The 18391-nt window shown below is 30.4% G+C and overlaps 1 protein-coding gene across 1 annotated transcript; it reads left to right on the forward strand.

The window, feature by feature from the left end:
- The first annotated feature begins 1935 nt into the window (after positions 1-1935).
- On the forward strand, positions 1936-14304 carry LOC132716237 (uncharacterized). The gene is made up of 5 exons (XM_060699470.1): positions 1936-1970; positions 7487-7587; positions 8717-8909; positions 9315-9470; positions 13443-14304. The coding sequence occupies exons 3-5, from the start codon at positions 8799-8801 to the stop codon at positions 13539-13541; spliced, it is 366 nt and encodes a 121-aa protein (XP_060555453.1). The 5' UTR covers positions 1936-1970; positions 7487-7587; positions 8717-8798; the 3' UTR covers positions 13542-14304.
- The last annotated feature ends 4087 nt before the right edge of the window (positions 14305-18391 follow it).

The raw sequence follows: 18391 nt of genomic DNA on the forward strand, positions 1-18391 counted from the left end.
GTTTTAGGTACCCCCTATTACATATAATCTGGGGTTTTTAAAAGAAACATAATGTTTTTTTTTAAAATTAATGAGATAAAATAAATTTTTCTTTAAAATTTTTTTGTTTTAACTTATAAAATGGTATTTTTCCCAAAAGAAAAAATTTTTAAAAAATTGGGAAATTTTAATTGTAATTTTTTAAAAAAGGTTTCCCATCAAGGGATTTTATTTCTTCCCAATATTGTGTACTTTTAAACCCATTTTTTAAAAATTTTTTTTATTTTTGCTTTATTTTGTTTTGTTTGGTTATCAGCTAAGTTAAGAAAAAGAACATTTGCCACCAATATAAGCAGACGAACGTTTAGACCGTCATGTATCTGCCCTTTTTTACATTTGGCAACCACACAAACCTTTACCTTTTGTGGTTCCCCAATTTGTCTTTGGTTTTTTCCAAGAGGGTAAGAAGGAATTGTTCGATATTTTGCGCTGTGTAGCATTTTTTATATTATTTTAAATGAGATTTGGGAACCGGCAAAAAGCTGTGATTTATATTTTTTTTACACCATTTTATCAAGTTTATTCAAATGGGTTGTATCAATGTTTTCTTTCAGTGGATAATTCAATATTGAAGGTTCAATGGCATTGTAATAAACGTACTTTTAGTGAATGTGAGACAGAAATTACCATCTACCTATATAATTTATATGGAATTTTAACGATCGTTACTTTATAACCCTATTGTTTCTTTCAGATGCGCTTTCAATCCTATTATTTCTTTCAGTGAGCTTCAATTATGTGTATACATATGTACCTTTTATATCGGTATATATTTTAACATATCGTATTATTAATAACGAATACTGTTTATTACAAATTGGGGATATATTGTAACATACGGTGCATTGTCAAAATCAAATATTATTTATTACAAATTGGTATATATTTTAACATATCGTGTATTGTTTATATCAAATACTGTTTATTACAAATTGGGGATATATTTTAATACATCGTGTATTGTTTATATCAAACACTGTTTATTACAAATTGAGGATATATTTTAACCAGAAACTTATAGAACAGAAATACAAATACAGCCGTGTGTTTTAACCTATCGTGAATCGTTTGTATCAAATATTGTTTATTATTCGTATTCTCGCCTAAAATAATATCTCCATTATTTATTAGGAATTGAAAACTTATCCAGGTCATTTTTAAATTCGACTGGATTTTATAAACAATAAACGTAGTCATTAACCATTTCAGATTCTTTGGATGGTGTATCCAAATTTCCTTTTATCCAGCTTAACAAAGTAAATATTTTTATTTATATGCCCTTATTATCTCAATTGTTAACTTATTTGTTATTCACATTCGAATAAAGAATTCAATGTTTTAAAATTAATGACATTCGTGTGAAGCATAATTTAAAATTATAAAATTAATCTATTAAGGACAGAGTGTTGTGCTAAAGCGGCATGGCGCAAAGCCATGACCAAAAACGGTCCAAATCGGAAAATTTTTGAAGTCCATGTCACGTGCTTATAAATTTCCCATCGATAAGGAGTATTTTATGAATGAGTGAGATTTAGATAATGAAATACCAGGTGCGCGGTGAAAAAGTCGTATTTAAGCGGAATACAGAACGTATTAAAGCAGTTGTTGTCGTCAGTGCTATAATATAGACAAAACTTATAAAAGATTTATATTTTCAGATATTAGAAAATAATATCAAAAGCTGTTAAAATAATATATTGTAGTATACACATAAAAACTTGTATAGACTCAATTTTAATTAGCTTTATCATACCGACGTTTATTTTAAATTGTTTGAAATAATCTTATCAAACAGATTTTATTCGATTAAAAAATATGCTTGTTTCTGAGAATGATAATAAAATGATATATGTTTTATTATTTACCCTTGGGAATAATTTACTGCGAAGTAAGGTAGAAGCTTGCGCCGTGACCGCTCTATATGTTCTGGGGTAAGTAAGTTTTAATGTTATTAAATACTTATAATTTCTTATTCCTGTTGCGAGAATATGATAATTATTTTCATATATTTAATTTTGCAGGTGAAAAGAACTTTTTTATTGCTATTTTTATAAAGGTATTTTTATATGATGTTTTTAACTGTGGTATTCATTTTGCAAAGTATTAGATATGCCTGTTTAGCGCATTGAGCTACTACGTGTTTTTATGATATAGTTTGGTTATAAAACCATGGTATTCACTGATATTTACAGGCACATTATGCTTCAGAAACGAAGAAATGTTTCCTTCTTTAGAAAAGGCAAACAAGAGTTTTATAATGTTTTTAGAATGTGTTATTAAGTATTAAGCATATTAAGCAAAAGATGGTTCATGTTACTTGCAAATAAGTCACTTTTTAGAAACAATAACACGACACCAAATATAAAAAGCTTTGAGAACTAAACATAGGTTAAACATAAAAGCATTTTTGGGACATTATGAGTCTTAAGGTAAACTTTTCTCAGCTAAAAAAGTAAAGAAGTATTAGCCATTTTAAATTTTTGTCTTGATGCGTTCTTATCGGAATTGACACAAACAAATTATGGTTTAGTGGATATTGAAATGAAAACAAAAAATTCGAATCAAATTTGCAAAAATTATAAAACAACAACAACAACAACAATAATAATAATAATGATAGTAATAATAATAATTATATAATAATAATAATAATAATAATAATATCAAAAATAATAATTATAGTAATAATGACAATAAATCAACAACAAAAATCTGTTTCAAGTTTCAGAAAGTAAATATAGAAAATAAATATATTTAACAAATTTTAATCTTAAATGTGTCAAAATATATAGCGAAATTTTTGATGTAACTGAAAAAAGATGAATTTGTTATATAAATGAGTGCCATAAGATATAAGTCATTGTTAATTACATTTGGTAAGAAGGGAAATTGAAAAAAAATCAAATGTTACTTTTTCGCACCATTTAAATCATAAAAGATTGTAACGATAATTGTAATGTTTTTGTTTTTCTTTTGTTTTTTTTTTTTTCAACGGTTATTCTATGAACATTTGAAAACGGTTCTTATGAGTAAAATTTTTGCCAAATGCACATTGGTCAAATATCGTGTGTGTGTGTGTGTTTTTTTTGGACAACAGTCTAAAAGAAACAGGTAGATATTGAGTTTTGTTTTAATCCTGTAATCATAACTGCGATATATGTTGCCAAACTTTTATGAAAGGGATTTATCTCACTACAGTACAGTGTTGGGGCAGTATACTTGTTTAGATGAAAAAGTGGAGGGGTCCATTAACAATCAATTTTCCAGCCAAAAAATGTAATCATTGTATTCTTAATATCAATGATTGTTAATGCAGTTCATTCCTATCAAGTGAAAAAAATTATGTTTTGGAAAATATAAAGTTTAAAACAGTCAGCAATTTATAACAGACATTTTTCTTAAAGTAAAAAGGATATAAAAAAGTTACTATGTAATCATTTGTCTCTGCGTGTCCAACATGTATTATCTATGTAATAAATCAATTGATTGTATCCTCACATTTACAAACACCTGAACTCGACTAATTTTTTTTACCTTGACATTTTACAAATCAGAGTGTAAACCATATCTCTAACTCCTCCATAATATAATGCATTATTGAAATTTGTTAGACTGGTTAGACGACAGATTAAGTAAATTTTATTTAGTTAGTACACATTTACCAAAGTTAGACTTAGCAGAAATTTGAAAAATACTACAATGTGATTGGACAAAAAATAATGTTGATCATTAAAAGTTCATACTTTTCTCAAACTAAATCAGTCTGAATTTTGTTTGTCTACAGCTTTTTAGTCTTACCGCTTTAAAACCAATAAATTTCATGTTAGTTTTTTTTTTGTTATTCATCATTTATTCTATCAAACGTTTGAAGGTCAAACTAATCATTCATTAAAAAGATCAAATATCATAGCATAGTTCTTTTATTATCTAAAGTGTTTGCCGGGCGTAATTTTATCTAGAAGGAAATTAATTAAAAACGTGCACGCAAATCTTAGCACATAATTTGATTACTTTTATAAATGGGAATACAACTAAAGTAGTTTAAAATTGAATATCTAATCGTTTGAAAATAGCGTTAAATTACATAGCTAATTATTTAAGAAGGAGTGTTTTCAACGAACAAAATGATTAAAACGCAAATGAAGGAAAATTAAAAGGTGTCGCATGTGTCATGAATTTATCATTTAAATTACAATAGCTTACATTTTGTTTGAGTTTTTTTGTAGCTTAAGCAAAACCACATGCATTATTGTATTAATTTTGGTTTAGTTTAAGATACAGATACTTTTATACTTTTACGAAACCACTTTTAAAAACTAGTCTAACTATTAAAATGAAAAAGAGGATGACAGAATAAACTTATTGAGTTTTCAAAACGAATGTTAAGTAATTCACAATTTACGAAAGGTCTGAGTTATTAAGAAAAGTATATGTGAATTTTGATATTTGAAAAAAGCAATGTTAATGCTTTGTTCATTTTATATATGAAATATTTATTTCCTTTCAATTAAAACCGTTCCTGATCAATGTCATGACAAAATTGTTTTTAAGGTATGATAAAATAAATTTATTTTAGTTCGATTGTGTTGGAAGCTATCAGCTTCTCGAAACGCTGTCGAATCCGTTCCCTGGAACAAACCAGTACTAAGCAATAAATGTAAAGTTTCTGGCTCATTGAAACAACAGCTTGTCCACTAACGCGACCAGCAATTCTTATATTACTAGTCTGACGCGTTAACCAATCGGCCACACCGCCACTCCATTCGGTAAATTTGTATAAAGATCAAATGCACGATGTGCATTTATGTCAAGATCCGATGAATATATTTTATCAATTGTGTGAAAACAGCTATTATTTTACTTGACATAATTCTTAAAAGTATTGATTCAAATCAATGTCAAATTGAAAGAAAGGCAAACGACTGATCGTTTTTTGGTTTGAAACCCGCCTAGTCTAAATTCCTGTACAAGGCAAACGACTGATCTTTTTTTAGTTTGAAACCCGCCTAGTCTAAATTCCTGTACTCAATGTTATGTTTTTAACGAACACAAGTTGGGAAAGCATTTTTTTTTTGAAAATTCAGAAATAACGAAATTTGTTTTGTAATGCGTCTTTGTTTGGTACCCTGCTGGGCTTCTTACTGCTGATGACATGTTGCTTGTTCTCTTCTATTTTTGTTCGGTGTCCTGCTCAGCTCTTATCGATCGAGTGTTGCTGGGTTTTTGTTTAGGGTGCATTCATTGAACTTCCCCTTCCTTGTTAATTTTTGTTTTCATACGTTTTTTATGTGAAATGTTTAATTTCATAAACTTCATTTACCTTTATTAGTTAACATTTGCACTTAAACACTCTGGAAAATCTTAATTATCGTATTTAAACGTGTTTAACACAATATACATAATATACCTATATAATTATACAAGTATATGATATGAAAAGAAATAAATTCTATTTATAGTAATGTTTTATATTAACACCTACGAAATACTCGCAAGAAGTTAGTACTGACGACTGGCGGGAGAAAGTGACTCGTTAAAGCAATTAAAATATACATTTTATAGTCACTTGACAGAAACAAACCGCAACAAATATATTATACAAAAGGTAAAATAATTATATACCTACATTATAATTTAACTTTAAAGTCAATAAAATTCTTACCGCTGAATTTCTAAAATGAACTTGCCAACTTTCCATTCTTTTTTTCTTAGATTGTCTCTTATAAGTTTCTGTTTTCATATTCAAATAAAAATATGATGTTAGTCATCCAACAATATAGAGCATGGTCAAACTGCACTGGTATGCAGGCTGGTCTGGCTCGATACTGGTAGCAAAGCCTTATCACCCACGGCTCCAGCAGGGTAATTGAAAAAGTTTTCCGATAATCGATCGTTGCATCATTGTTTATAATTGCCTATAGACATATAAACGCTCGAAATAATACACCTCCTGGCGTAACTATATATTAGACACCACTGGATGGCATTTCAAAACAAGTGGACTCATATGTTTTGACAAAGTAAACAACACCATACCTTATCAAATTTTACTTTCCATATTATTTTTAAATGCTACAGTTAGATTTTTTCTGACCGCAAAAGTTGTGAAAAAGAAATTAAAATAAGACTTCTTTCAACATTTGAAAATGAAGGGTGGGTTGAAACTGATTTATTTTTCGACCTTCGTTAATAAATGGGTATAATTATTTCATGGTATTAGTGACAGGTCAGGGCAATATGATGACAGTTTCTTTATTAATTACATGTATAAACGTCTAAAAACAATTTTATTTTTTCCTTTAATTTAGTTTATTTTATTGCGCACTGTTTTAACAACTGAGCACAGGTTTTAGTTTATGATACACGCATTCAGTGCAATGTAAATCTAAAACAAGCAATTCGTTGAATTTATATCTTCAAATGTTTTCCATTAAGTGATTTTTTGTCCTAGTATGTCTATTAATTAAGTATTTATTACAAAGTTATGGCAAATTTAGCAAGGTGTACTTTAAGGTAAATGTGATTTAAAGGGAAAATATCAGACTCAATTTAAACACCTTGGAGGTGTTGTTCAAAGTGTTTGTAATGTCCAAGTATGAAGACAATAATTGTTAATAACAAAATAATAGCTAAAATACAAATTCAATCAAAGTACAACAATTTGACCTTCTATTCAGGGTCAATAACTGTAAGTTAAAATATCTGTTTGAAACTGTCAATAATATGCGCATCTTCTTTTGATTTAAAGTTAATTAAAAGCCAGTCAGCAGTTGCTAAGAAATAGCGCGGAAATGATTTTTTTTCTGTAAACATACTACATAACCAATCAAAGGCCATAAAACTTGAGTTGAATGGTTCGACCGGAATATGCAAATGATATGCGCTATTTCGCATCTTCTGTTGCTATTGAATGTTCTTACAAATGTCCATTGAAATCATGTCCTTGCAGAAAAATAGCGCGGAAACGAATTTTACTAAATACTTACTGCATAACCAATCAGCTGTGATAGATTCAAGTTGAATGGTCCGACATGGACACGCAAATGTATGCGGTCCCTTTGGGGTTGCATTTTCAATGGAATATTCCCTTAAAAAAATTTTTTTGACATTTCCGTATTTCGTTTTCTCGGAAAAAAATGCGGACACGAAAATTTGTACGGGGCGGATGGACTTCAAACAAGACACTAATTATTGGGGGTACTCTATTTTTTTTTTCTATTTTCCTTTTTCACATAAAAGAAAATAAATGGGCAAAGAAAAAACCTTTTAAAAGAAATGAATGACCCGGCAAAGAAAAATGTACAGGGTACTAATGGTTTTTTTAACCAAAAGCAAGATTTAAAAAGATAAAAAACATTAAAAAAAAAATCTTAAAAGCATTGGGAAATTAAAACGAAAGGGGGCAGACGTAGAATTAAGTTTTGTTTTTTTTTTTTGTTTTTTTCAGTCTTCGAAGATCGATATACAGACCAGCTATGGTGTCAAAATCGAGCCATTTGATCAAAGCAATGTATATATAGACTCACTCTCAGAACCCTTCGAGGACCGGTAAGTGAAATTTGAAGTTTTTTAAACTCATTGACCTTTTCTAAAGTAAAGTTCCTTGGAGGTCAATGTCAAGGAGACGCGCGTCGAATTTCAATGACATTCGCCTTTCCTATCCCGCCAAACGGTTGAATAAATCATTCTTAAAGTAGCTATACAGTCTATCTTTTCTTTGCCATTAAAGTATCATATGTTTATCAATAGACAAATACAGATTTGTAGGCAACAAAATAACGAATAACCAACCAAAGTAGATTAGCAAACATCTTTTAACCACGTGATTTGATTTTTGGTCCTGTATTAAATTGATAATTGTTTTAATTTTAGTACTATTGTAGTGATATAATCAGTTTGTAACAAAACACGTTACGTAATTAAATTTGTGGTCGAAGTTTTACTTTCAATGTGCTTATACATTCTTATCTATAAATTGTCTGTATCATAGGGTTAAAGATATTTAAAGACATAATCAAATTGATTACTCCGTTACACAGTGATCTTTTGAAGTTAAAAAACACTGCAAGGGTATTCTTAATGTTTAAACTACTACCCTTTTTTCACCCCATCCATATTAACATTGATTGGGCAATTTGTCCCTAATGCTACATGATACCTTCTGTTTGGCGCGCGCTTTATCTTTTTCTTGTTCACAAAGTAAACCGCAATTTATATTTTTTCAGTATTTAACCCCAATAAAGAGAAACAATTTTCCTGTCAACGTTCAGAATCAAATCTGACACAAATCTGTGCAATATTTCATTTTATTTCAAACGATTTATAGCTATTAAAACATAATTTTATGAACGTCTAAACAATATACATTAAAATTGGCGCCAAAAAAATCATGAACCGATTTCCGATAGTTTTAAATTTGCGTCTATAGTTTAATTATGTCATTTTTGTTTTGAATGCAGTTATTGAAAATTTGCGAAGGTGTTTATGAACAGCAAATGGCAAATTACACCAAGTGAACTTCGTAAAATGTTTTTTAAACGTAAGGTTATACTAGTACATGTTTACGTGCATCCCAGCTTTTTAAAATTAACATCAATACGTCAGTGACCATTTACATCCCTATCCCTCCTAAGATGAATGTGAGCAAAAGAATAAAGCTTCATTATCAATATTTCAGGCATTCACTGAGATTTGAATTCAAGACCACTTCCGGTAACGGCACGTTGTTTTATGCAGTCAGGCGAAACGACCTTCAAGACATGATTTCCGGTAGTCTGCATGAAGGTTACCCACAGTTCAAGATCAGATGCATGAGTTCTTTCGCTGACTTTACGATTCCAGTTCGAGTTGATGACGGAGAATGGCATAGGGTAAGTTTAATAAGACACACGCTCCGGAATTTCAAACGCTTTACATTTTGTCTTATTCATACCATATTAATTGGTATATTATAAGTACTTGGTTTTATGATTACACCATTACATTGTTTGATTTTATCTTTCTTTTTAAAACTATATGGAAATTTCATGATTTTTGAATTAACGAAACATTGTAATTGTACTTATTATTGTAATATTTTTCCTCTTTCATTTATTCACTTCAACAATTGTCTGAATTATATGTTCCAATAAGATGTACATATGCACAAAGTATCATCTCCAGCTGTGATTATTTTTTGAACAATAGGGTACCTGTTCTTTCTTCAATTATTATTTTATCTCGGTCTAAAATCTTTGTCACTCATACTTATTTATTTATTCATTATTTATTTCCAGGTGCGATTCATCAGACGGCACGGAAAAGGTATATTTCTCGTAGATGAATTAGAGTACTTCGACCAGTATTACGTCAGTTGCGGAGGCTTTACGTCAATCAATTTTGGCAACAGAAATCCGGCGCACCATCAATCTAAAAGTGTAAAAGAATTACAGGTACGAGACGGTAATGGTTTTTGTTTTTGTTGTTTTAGGATTGGCATTCCGGCTAGATTTTTCCGTGTACCAATTCGTTTTATTTTTGTTATTATTACCAACTGCTTTATCGTCTGCTGCAAACACCTCCTCAATATAATATCAAATTTAGGCAAAAGGCATGTTCCTAGCATACTTTTCTTCTTTAATTATACTCGAGACGGTAACAAAGAATGACCGGTATGGCTGAGTAATAATCTTTCTAAATGATGCAATGTTCTGAATTTTATCACAAGAAATAATTCATCGATTAAAATTCTTCTTTGTGTTCTTTTGTGCTGACGGCGGAAAATGTCAAATCGTAATTTACCTTCACTGTACTTGAAATATTCTTTGTTGTGGTTAATATTGCATTGACCTGAAATAATAAATTCCAAGTATACACAAAGTAAACAACAACAGTGTAGTATTATTGATTAATCATAAATTTTCATTTAACTACATTACTTAGTTGACACACATTTTCTTAATTGTATTTTTTTTCTTCAAACCTTGAAACCATCGTGCTTTGAACTTTGAAAAATACTGGCTCTCTGGGAGAGAGAGACTTGAAAGGGGAGTCTGCCTGGTACAAATGTCATCAACTCATTGTTTCCGATACATCAAATCGTCTGCACGCATTAGAGCCATAAAATTCGTCAGATAATTTGAACTACTTTATTCACGCTTATGTAATACACGCATGCGCAGTTCTATTAAAAAAATGATAAATTCTGTTGTTTTTGTACAATACTGTATATGTAGAAAAGTTCGCGGGCTTCAAATTTTCGCGATCTTCGCGGTGACATTCGATCCGCGAAGAAATGTTTATCGCAAATATTTCTACACCATAGTGGTATTTTCGCGCTTCTCAATAACAAAGTATATCAGTTTGTTCAATGCTGGGGTATGTCTGGCATCCGTGAAGCTTTGAAGGAGCTGTATAAAATTTAACTCTGTACATTAATCAGTTTGCTGGCATAATTATCAGTTTTTTAAATGTACCATTGCATCAAGCTAATTGTTTCATAGTTTGCGCCATAAACATCTTGACATCTGCTCCGATCATATTTGTTTTTCTAAACAAACAATACAAACAACACGAACATAAACGATTTTAACTGATGAAAAAAATGGAAAACAAAATAAATTACTCAATAAAACTTTTTTATGAAATCGGTGAAAAAATGATGGTCTCATTCAGTGCAGTGTAAAACTTTGTGTAATGTAAAAATCATGCACGTCAACGAGCATTCTTTTGTTTGCCATAATCTGTCCGCTAGACAATGTCTTTGTTCTGTACATTAGCGTATTGTTAGAAAAAGGTATTGAAAATAACTGTGGACCCTACGATGATTACAATTAAAATTATGTAAAATGAATGAAGACTTCTTGCGAAGATAGTGCCTTATTTTCTAAGAGTCATTTCCATTATTTTTTAAACCTGAGCGGTCTACGCCAATTTATGATTTTCGGCAGTCACCTCTGTGAATTCAAAATAGCGCGAATATTTGTATAGACCCTCAAAATGGACCTTTCCTCAAAAATTTGCTTCCCGCGAATTCAAATAAACGTAAAGTATTTCTCGAGCAATTATCAATTTGTTGGCGATTCTCATTCGTTTTCAAAATACTTTGCTTGCATGAGAAACTATGAACTTACTCTTTTAAAACATCCATGAATCCATGTTAAGCATTTATTTACTGAATTTGTGTGAAGTGACTATATTGTACTTAATCAAATAAAGCATTAAATTATAAAAGTCGTAGTCAATTTGGGGATGCACTTTCGTATTCTATCTGGGCTGTACTGTGAGTGTGTAGACAATCCAAAGAAGCAAATTAGCTTATCTTAAATTTAAACGTAAAGTTTTTTTTGCACAATTTATTTTTTCGTTCATATTTATTGAAATAATAATAGCATTTTACATTAAAACTGTTGCCATCTGCGGTACTTCCTTAGTGTATAAATACCAGTCGTAAAGCAATATAGAAACAGGAAGCATTTAATGTTTACATGTGAACTTTGTAGCGAGTGTATGAAATACTTTATATCTGAGTTTACCGCAAATTAGAACAATTTAAGGTAGATTGCAAACAAAATCTAACATATTATTCAGGAAGAATGTCGAATGGAAATTAAGATGTATTTATACTCGCATAAAATACACATTGTTTTATATTCTCATTTTTTGCCGAAGACCATCTGAAATCAGTTAGACTTCCTGCAAAATTAACAGGGAAGAACTGAATATAAGAAGAATTTTCATTGGTCATTTTGAATTACAAATTTAAATCTGGGAATCTCATTGGCTATTCTAAAATAAAATGTAAAGGATTGTTCTTGCCAATATAAATTTAAATATAAAGGACAGCTATACTATAAAATATACCCCTTTGTTTATTTTGTCAAATAAATATGCATCTAAAACTAAGAAGTAACATATACAAGTTAACCAGGTTTACTTCGGTCGAGTATCTTTTTGTAAAGATAGTTCTTGTTTATTCTCTAATTTCGAGTCCGTAATAAGTTAATCAGTGTTGTGTTCTATAACGCCAAAAAGTAAACCGTTTATTAAAAACCTTTCTGTGCAGTTAAATATAATTTGCAAATTATCTCAAACTATTTACTCAAACACGGTCCTAAATATTTTGATCTTACATTACTATTTAATATCGAATACAACAGAGCGTGGTGTATAAGTAAGTTTTTTCTAACTATTTTATGGTGGCATATTTCTGCCACCAGATAACCATATAACTAACTAGTTAATTAAGAGGTTAACTAGTTACGTAACTAGTTAACCTCTTAATTAAGTAGTTAGTTATCAGGGTAACTAGTTACGTAACTAGTTAACCTCTTAATTAACTAGTTATGTATCAGGTTAACTAGTTACGTAACTAGTTAACCTCTTAATTAACTAGTTAGTTATCAGGTTAACTAGTTACGTAACTAGTTAACCTCTTAATTAACTAGTTAGGTATCAGGTTAACTAGTTACGTAACTAGTTAACCTCTTAATGAACTAGTTAGTTATCACGTTAACTAGTTACGTAACTAGTTAACCTCTTAATTAACTAGTAAGGTATCAGGTTAACTAGTTACGTAACTAGTTAACCTCTTAATTAACTAGTTAGGTATCAGGTTAACTAGTTACGTAACTAGTTAACCTCTTGATTAACTAGTTAGGTATCAGGTTATCTGGTGGCAGAAATATGCCACCATACTATTTAAATATTTAATTTGATAATGATATGTTTATTTAATGGGTATATACATTTGTGAAAAACAAGTTATCTTAAATGCTAACTCCTATATGGTTGTTTCATAGCTTCTCAGATAAATACGGACTGAATTATTAAAGATGTCTTTTTTCTATTCTTAAGACAAGTTCAATTTCCAGAAAACCGTTGAATGAAGTGAAAATTAATTTGTTGTTAGAAACAACATATGCTTCAAAGTGATTTATATGCCAAATGCGCATGTCGTTAAGTGTTTTAAACGTTTCTCTATAAAGGATCACTCAATGACTATTTATGATGATCAACATTTCCTTATACATAGATATAAATCTTATATTTTTGAAGCTATCGAAATAGAATCTGGTCTGCAAGTTAGTTTAGATGCGTCCTAACGTTTACAACTATGATCAAAGTATTTCTGGTTTAAACATATGTGTATTTTAATTGCGTAAATGGTAAATGACCAGCAAATTACAATGGTTCTTTTCATTGCAATAGGTTGCCCTTTGTATATGAGCTACGGTTAAGAATAAAATACCTCCATCAAATGTGTTAGTAATTTAATTGAAGAAAAAGTTGTTTGCAAAAATGGTATATTTTAAATACTTTTTTAACGATGAGACTTGAATGTAAACGTCTTGATTTTTTATTTTGTGTTTTCTTATTACCTTTCGAGGTTTAATTAATGTACTTTCAATTTGTTCTTAAAACAGGACAAGGACGGACAGATGGATGGTTGTATACGGAGGTTTCACATCAGTACGGGAATAGACGCCCATCCACACTACACTACTGTGTCCGAGTGCAACTGAAGAGGGAATCTTAGCCGCGTGGTCGTTGTTGCTATTCTGTTCTCCGTTGGGATCTAGGTATAAATTTAAACCGAAAGAAACTCTTGACAGTTCCGGCGGTTACCAGTAGTTATCCGTTGCCATGGTGTTTTACAGCATGTTCGGCATTGCTTACTAGATTCAAAACAAAATATATATTTGATTAGCAAATCGTTGACTGTGTAAGACTTTCAACAGATGAAGCAAATGTCACAGTACTGTTTCTTTAAAAAATACTTTTATTACTCAATGTTTATGTTGTTGCAAATGTGCAGTGAACATTTTATCCGTCCAAATATTGTTTACGTAACATGTACATTTAAAAACGGTGAAATATAATTGAAATCAGCCCTAAATAACGCTAATTTAAGCAATCTGATTAAAATCCTTAATAACGCTACACATTATCGGAACTTTAGTCAGGTTGAAACACTGTGCCACTTACCATTCATCAAATAATATGACTCATAATCGTGAAATTCTTTACATACAAAGTTCTGTATATGAATTATTTCATGCTCAGAAAAAACTTCTTCTATTCGCACCATAAACATTCGCAACTTTTTTAGTTATGAACAAGGGCATTGTCGTACAGCTTATGAGGGACGTTTATTTATATAGCATACATAGTTACAAATTCAAGTACAACTTTAAAGTGAAACAATTTGGTTTATAATGTGCAATAGGTTATATTTTATGAGTGTTTTTATTCTCTTTTTTTCAAACATTGCATCATTTGTAAACACTCATTACGTCATGAATCATCTATGTTTGATATTGTATTAGTCATGATATTTTAATTTTCACAGGAGGTGTAGAGGAGATTTTTTATGGTTCAAAATACGTAACAATATCAAAAAAAAATAAATAAAAAAAAAATAAAGAAACGTACGGCTAGCCAAAAGTTCTAGCCGTACGTGAGTCACGAACGACTAGCCAGGACGCACTGTACGTATTGTCTAGCCGTACGGCACTTTTCAAAATTATATGGAAGTCGAACGTTATAAAATTGTTGATTTTCATGCTTATCATTTGTTGTTTTATTTGTATGAATTATTAAATCATTTTTGTTAATTTTAAGCACATGGATCGAATAAAAAATGATCGGAGTGGAATAAATAAATAAAAAGAACATTGAATGAAAAAAACAAAAAAAAACGGTGAAATGCAAAAATAATTATATAATTTTCAAAACAGTAGATAAATATCGAACATAAAAGCACAGTCAATCAATTAATCAGCCTTAATTAAAACCTATCCAGGGACTGACAATAGAATTTTAGAATGCCTTTCACGGAACATGCAAACTTTCCTTGATGGACAAACTTCTATACAGTACAGTCGGTAATTGTCGCAATTATCAAGAGCCTAACAACAATCATTTTCAGTGTTTGTTGTTTTTTTTTCATATAAAAGGTGTCGAAAATTAAACTTAATGAAACAAAAAAGGATTATTATCAAAATTTGTAAACTATTTCAATTGGTGTAAATGCAAGCAAAGGCTATTTTTTTTTCTCGACATCTTGCGTTGACAAAGATCGATATATATAGCGATCAAGGCGATTAATCTCTAAAAAGTTAACATCCAAAGACAATTAATGCTGTTTCTTGGTTAAAATCCTCGCTTAAAGTCATAAAATAACATATGCATTTTCGACTTCCATAAAATTTTGAAAAGTGCCGTACGGCTAGCCAATACAGCGTGTCCTTGCTAGTCGTACGTGACTCACGTACGGCTAAAACTTTTGGCTAGCCGTACGGGCCCGTACGCTAGCCACTTCCATTATAAAAACCCTACTAAAACGTGTTCTTAATAGTACATATAATTAAATTTTTGCAGTTTGATTCTGACTTTCAAATTTAAAGGTGTGAACATATGTTATAATTGATGTACACATTTCAAAAATATAAGCAACTCTTTTGAAAAGTAAATTGTTAACATGTCTGTCAACGTATGATGCTGCGCATCGTAATCGTAGCCTAATATTAACTGCAGGCAAATCATTTTTATTGGCTGCTCAAAAGTCTTATTTGCATAATTTATTCACACAATTTTTTTACGCTTCATCAGTGAACTGAATGATCTTAGGGGGAATTAGGTTCCACACCTGTCAAATTATACTGTAGTAAATTACAGCACGTCATAAAATAGCAACACATTTTTTTCAGTTACCAATAATCATTTTAAATATTAAGTAGATTTATGATTTTTTTGTTTTATTGGATTAAATTTACGGTAGTAGAAATGCGTATCTGTCGGGGAAAGGAATTTGGTAAGTAGATATATATTGGATTTAGTTGATATTTTACCTGAAAAAAAGATACATGACCGGCGATGTACCCTATTTGGACAGCTTGTCTAGCGAAAATTAAGTACAAAATAAAAGGATATATCGTCAATTTGAAGAAGTTTCTCATAGTACCCAAATTAAATTTATGGTTTATCTTTGAAAATTAAGCAGTCATTGCTTAAATCATGTGGTGGGATCATCAGCAAGCTTGAATATCGGAAAAATAATAATTAATGTCGCGGCGTCAATTAATTAAAGCAATTCAGTTCCATATGATGTTTTCATAAATAATATATAATGTACGCAATAAAATTAATAAGTTCTTCATCAAGATATATTTCAGTTGTACCAGCGTATACACCTATACCGGAAGTGGGTATTACACGTCACAATCTCGGTCTCGTCTGTCTCGCGAGAACGACAGAACGCCAAAATGGCGGCGCCCATGAACTTATTTCTCAAGTAAAAAATAGTGTCTTAAAACACGAATTTCTCTCTTATAGGGTTGATGTCAATAGGAAAACTGTCATGGTTCCTCTTTTTTAATGATGAATATTTATATTAGACAGACATCAATCCATCCATTCCTATTCCTTTAAGTAGTTAAGAAACAGGAAGCATTTAGTGTTTACATGTGAACATTGTGGCTAGCGTATGAAATACTTTATGTATGAGTTTACCGCAAATTAAAATAATTTAAGGAAGATTGGGGTATAAGTAAGTTTTTTCTGACTTTTTAAATATTTAATTTGATAATGATATGTTTATTTAATGGATAAACACATTTGTGAAAAACAAGTTCTTCTTAAATACTAACACTTATATGGCTGTTTCATAGCTTCTCAGATAAATACGGACTATTTCTATTCTTAAGACAAGTTAATTTTCCTGAAAACCGTTGAATGTAGTGAAAACTGAAAATTAATTTATTGCTAGAAACAACATATGCTTCAAGGTGATTTATATGCCAAACATATCCGTATGCGCATGTCGTTAAGTGTTTTAAACGTTTCTCTATAAATGATCACTCAATGACTTTTTATGATGATCAAAATTTCCTTATACATAGATATAAATCTTATATTTTTGAAGCTATCGAAATTATTCTTGTCTGCAAGTTAGTTTAGATGCGCCCAAACATTTTACATCTATGTGTAAAGTATTAAAGTATTTCTGGTGTAAACATTCAATTGTAATCTTATAAGAGAGTTCGAGTCGCGTAAATGGTAACTGACCAGTAAGTTGCAATGGTTATTTTCGTTGCAATAGGTTGCCCTTTGTGTATGAGCTACGGTTAAGTATAATATACCTCCATCAAATGTGTTAGTAATATAATTGATTAAAAGTTGTTTTGCAAAAATGGTATATTCTTAGTACTTTTTTAATGATGAGACTTGAATATAAACGTATTCACGATTTTTTTATTTTGTGTTTTGTTATTACCTTTCGAGGTTTAATTAATGTACTTTCAATGTTTTCTTAACACAGGACAAGGACGGACAAATGGATGGTTGTATACGGAGGTTCCACATCAGTACGGGAATAGACGCCCATCCACACTACACTACTGTTTCAGAGTGTAACTGATGAGAGAACTTTTGATATAGCCACGTGGTCGTTGTTGCTATTCTGTTCTCCGTTCGGATCTAGGTAAAAATTTGTACCGAAAGAAACTCATGACAGTTCTGGCGGTTACTGGTAGTTATCCGTTGCCATGGTGTTTTACAGCTGTGAATTTGGTTGTGAAACATATTCATGTTCGGCATTGCTTACTGGATTCAACAAAATATATATTTGATTAGCAAATCGCTGACTGTGTAAGACTTCGAACAGATAAAGCAAATGTCACAGTTCTGTTTTTTTAAAAAAAAAAAACACTTTTATCACTCAATGTCATTGTTGTTGAAAATGTGCAGTGAACATTTTATCCGTCCAAATATTGTTTACGGAACATGTATATTTAAACACGGTGAAATCTAATTGAAATCAGCCCTAAATAACGCTAAGCAATCTAATTAAAATCCTAAATAACGCTACAAATTATCTGAATTTTAGTCAGGTTGAAACAAAGTGCCACTTACCATTCGTCAAATAATATGACTCATAATCATGAAATTCTTAACATACAAAGTTCTTTATATGAATTATATCATGCTCAGAAAAAACTTCTTCTATACCGCGCCATAAACATTCGCAACTGCTTTTTTAGTTATGAACAAGGGCATTGTAGTACAGTTTATGAGCGCCTTTTATTTATATATCATACATAGTAACACATTCAAGTACAACTTAACAGTGAAACAATTTGGTTTAGTATGTGCAATAGGTTATATTTTGTTTGTTTTTTCTCTTTTATTTTAAACATTGTTGCAACATTTGTAAGCACTCATTACGTCACTATTTATTTATGTTTGATATTGTATTAGTCATGATATTCTGGTCATGACTTAAATCATGCGTTGTTTTTGTTAGTTTTGCTTAACATATCATGTGATACCTTACCACAATTTTGTTATTGATTGACTTGTTTAGTTAAAATAA

The sequence above is a fragment of the Ruditapes philippinarum genome, unplaced genomic scaffold, assembly GCF_026571515.1.
Source record: "Ruditapes philippinarum isolate M1 unplaced genomic scaffold, ASM2657151v2 ctg5687_1_1_1_1, whole genome shotgun sequence".
NCBI classification, from domain to species: domain Eukaryota; kingdom Metazoa; phylum Mollusca; class Bivalvia; order Venerida; family Veneridae; genus Ruditapes; species Ruditapes philippinarum.

Excerpts from the sequence above, each read along its gene's own strand:
- LOC132716237 (XM_060699470.1), top strand. The coding sequence starts at position 8,799 with ATGATTTCCGGTAGTCTGCATGAAGGTTACCCACAGTTCAAGATCAGA. Across the intron at positions 8,910-9,314 it reads ATGACGGAGAATGGCATAGG|GTGCGATTCATCAGACGGCA; the intron begins GTAAGTTTAATA and ends ATTTATTTCCAG. Across the intron at positions 9,471-13,442 it reads AAAGTGTAAAAGAATTACAG|GACAAGGACGGACAGATGGA; the intron begins GTACGAGACGGT and ends TTCTTAAAACAG.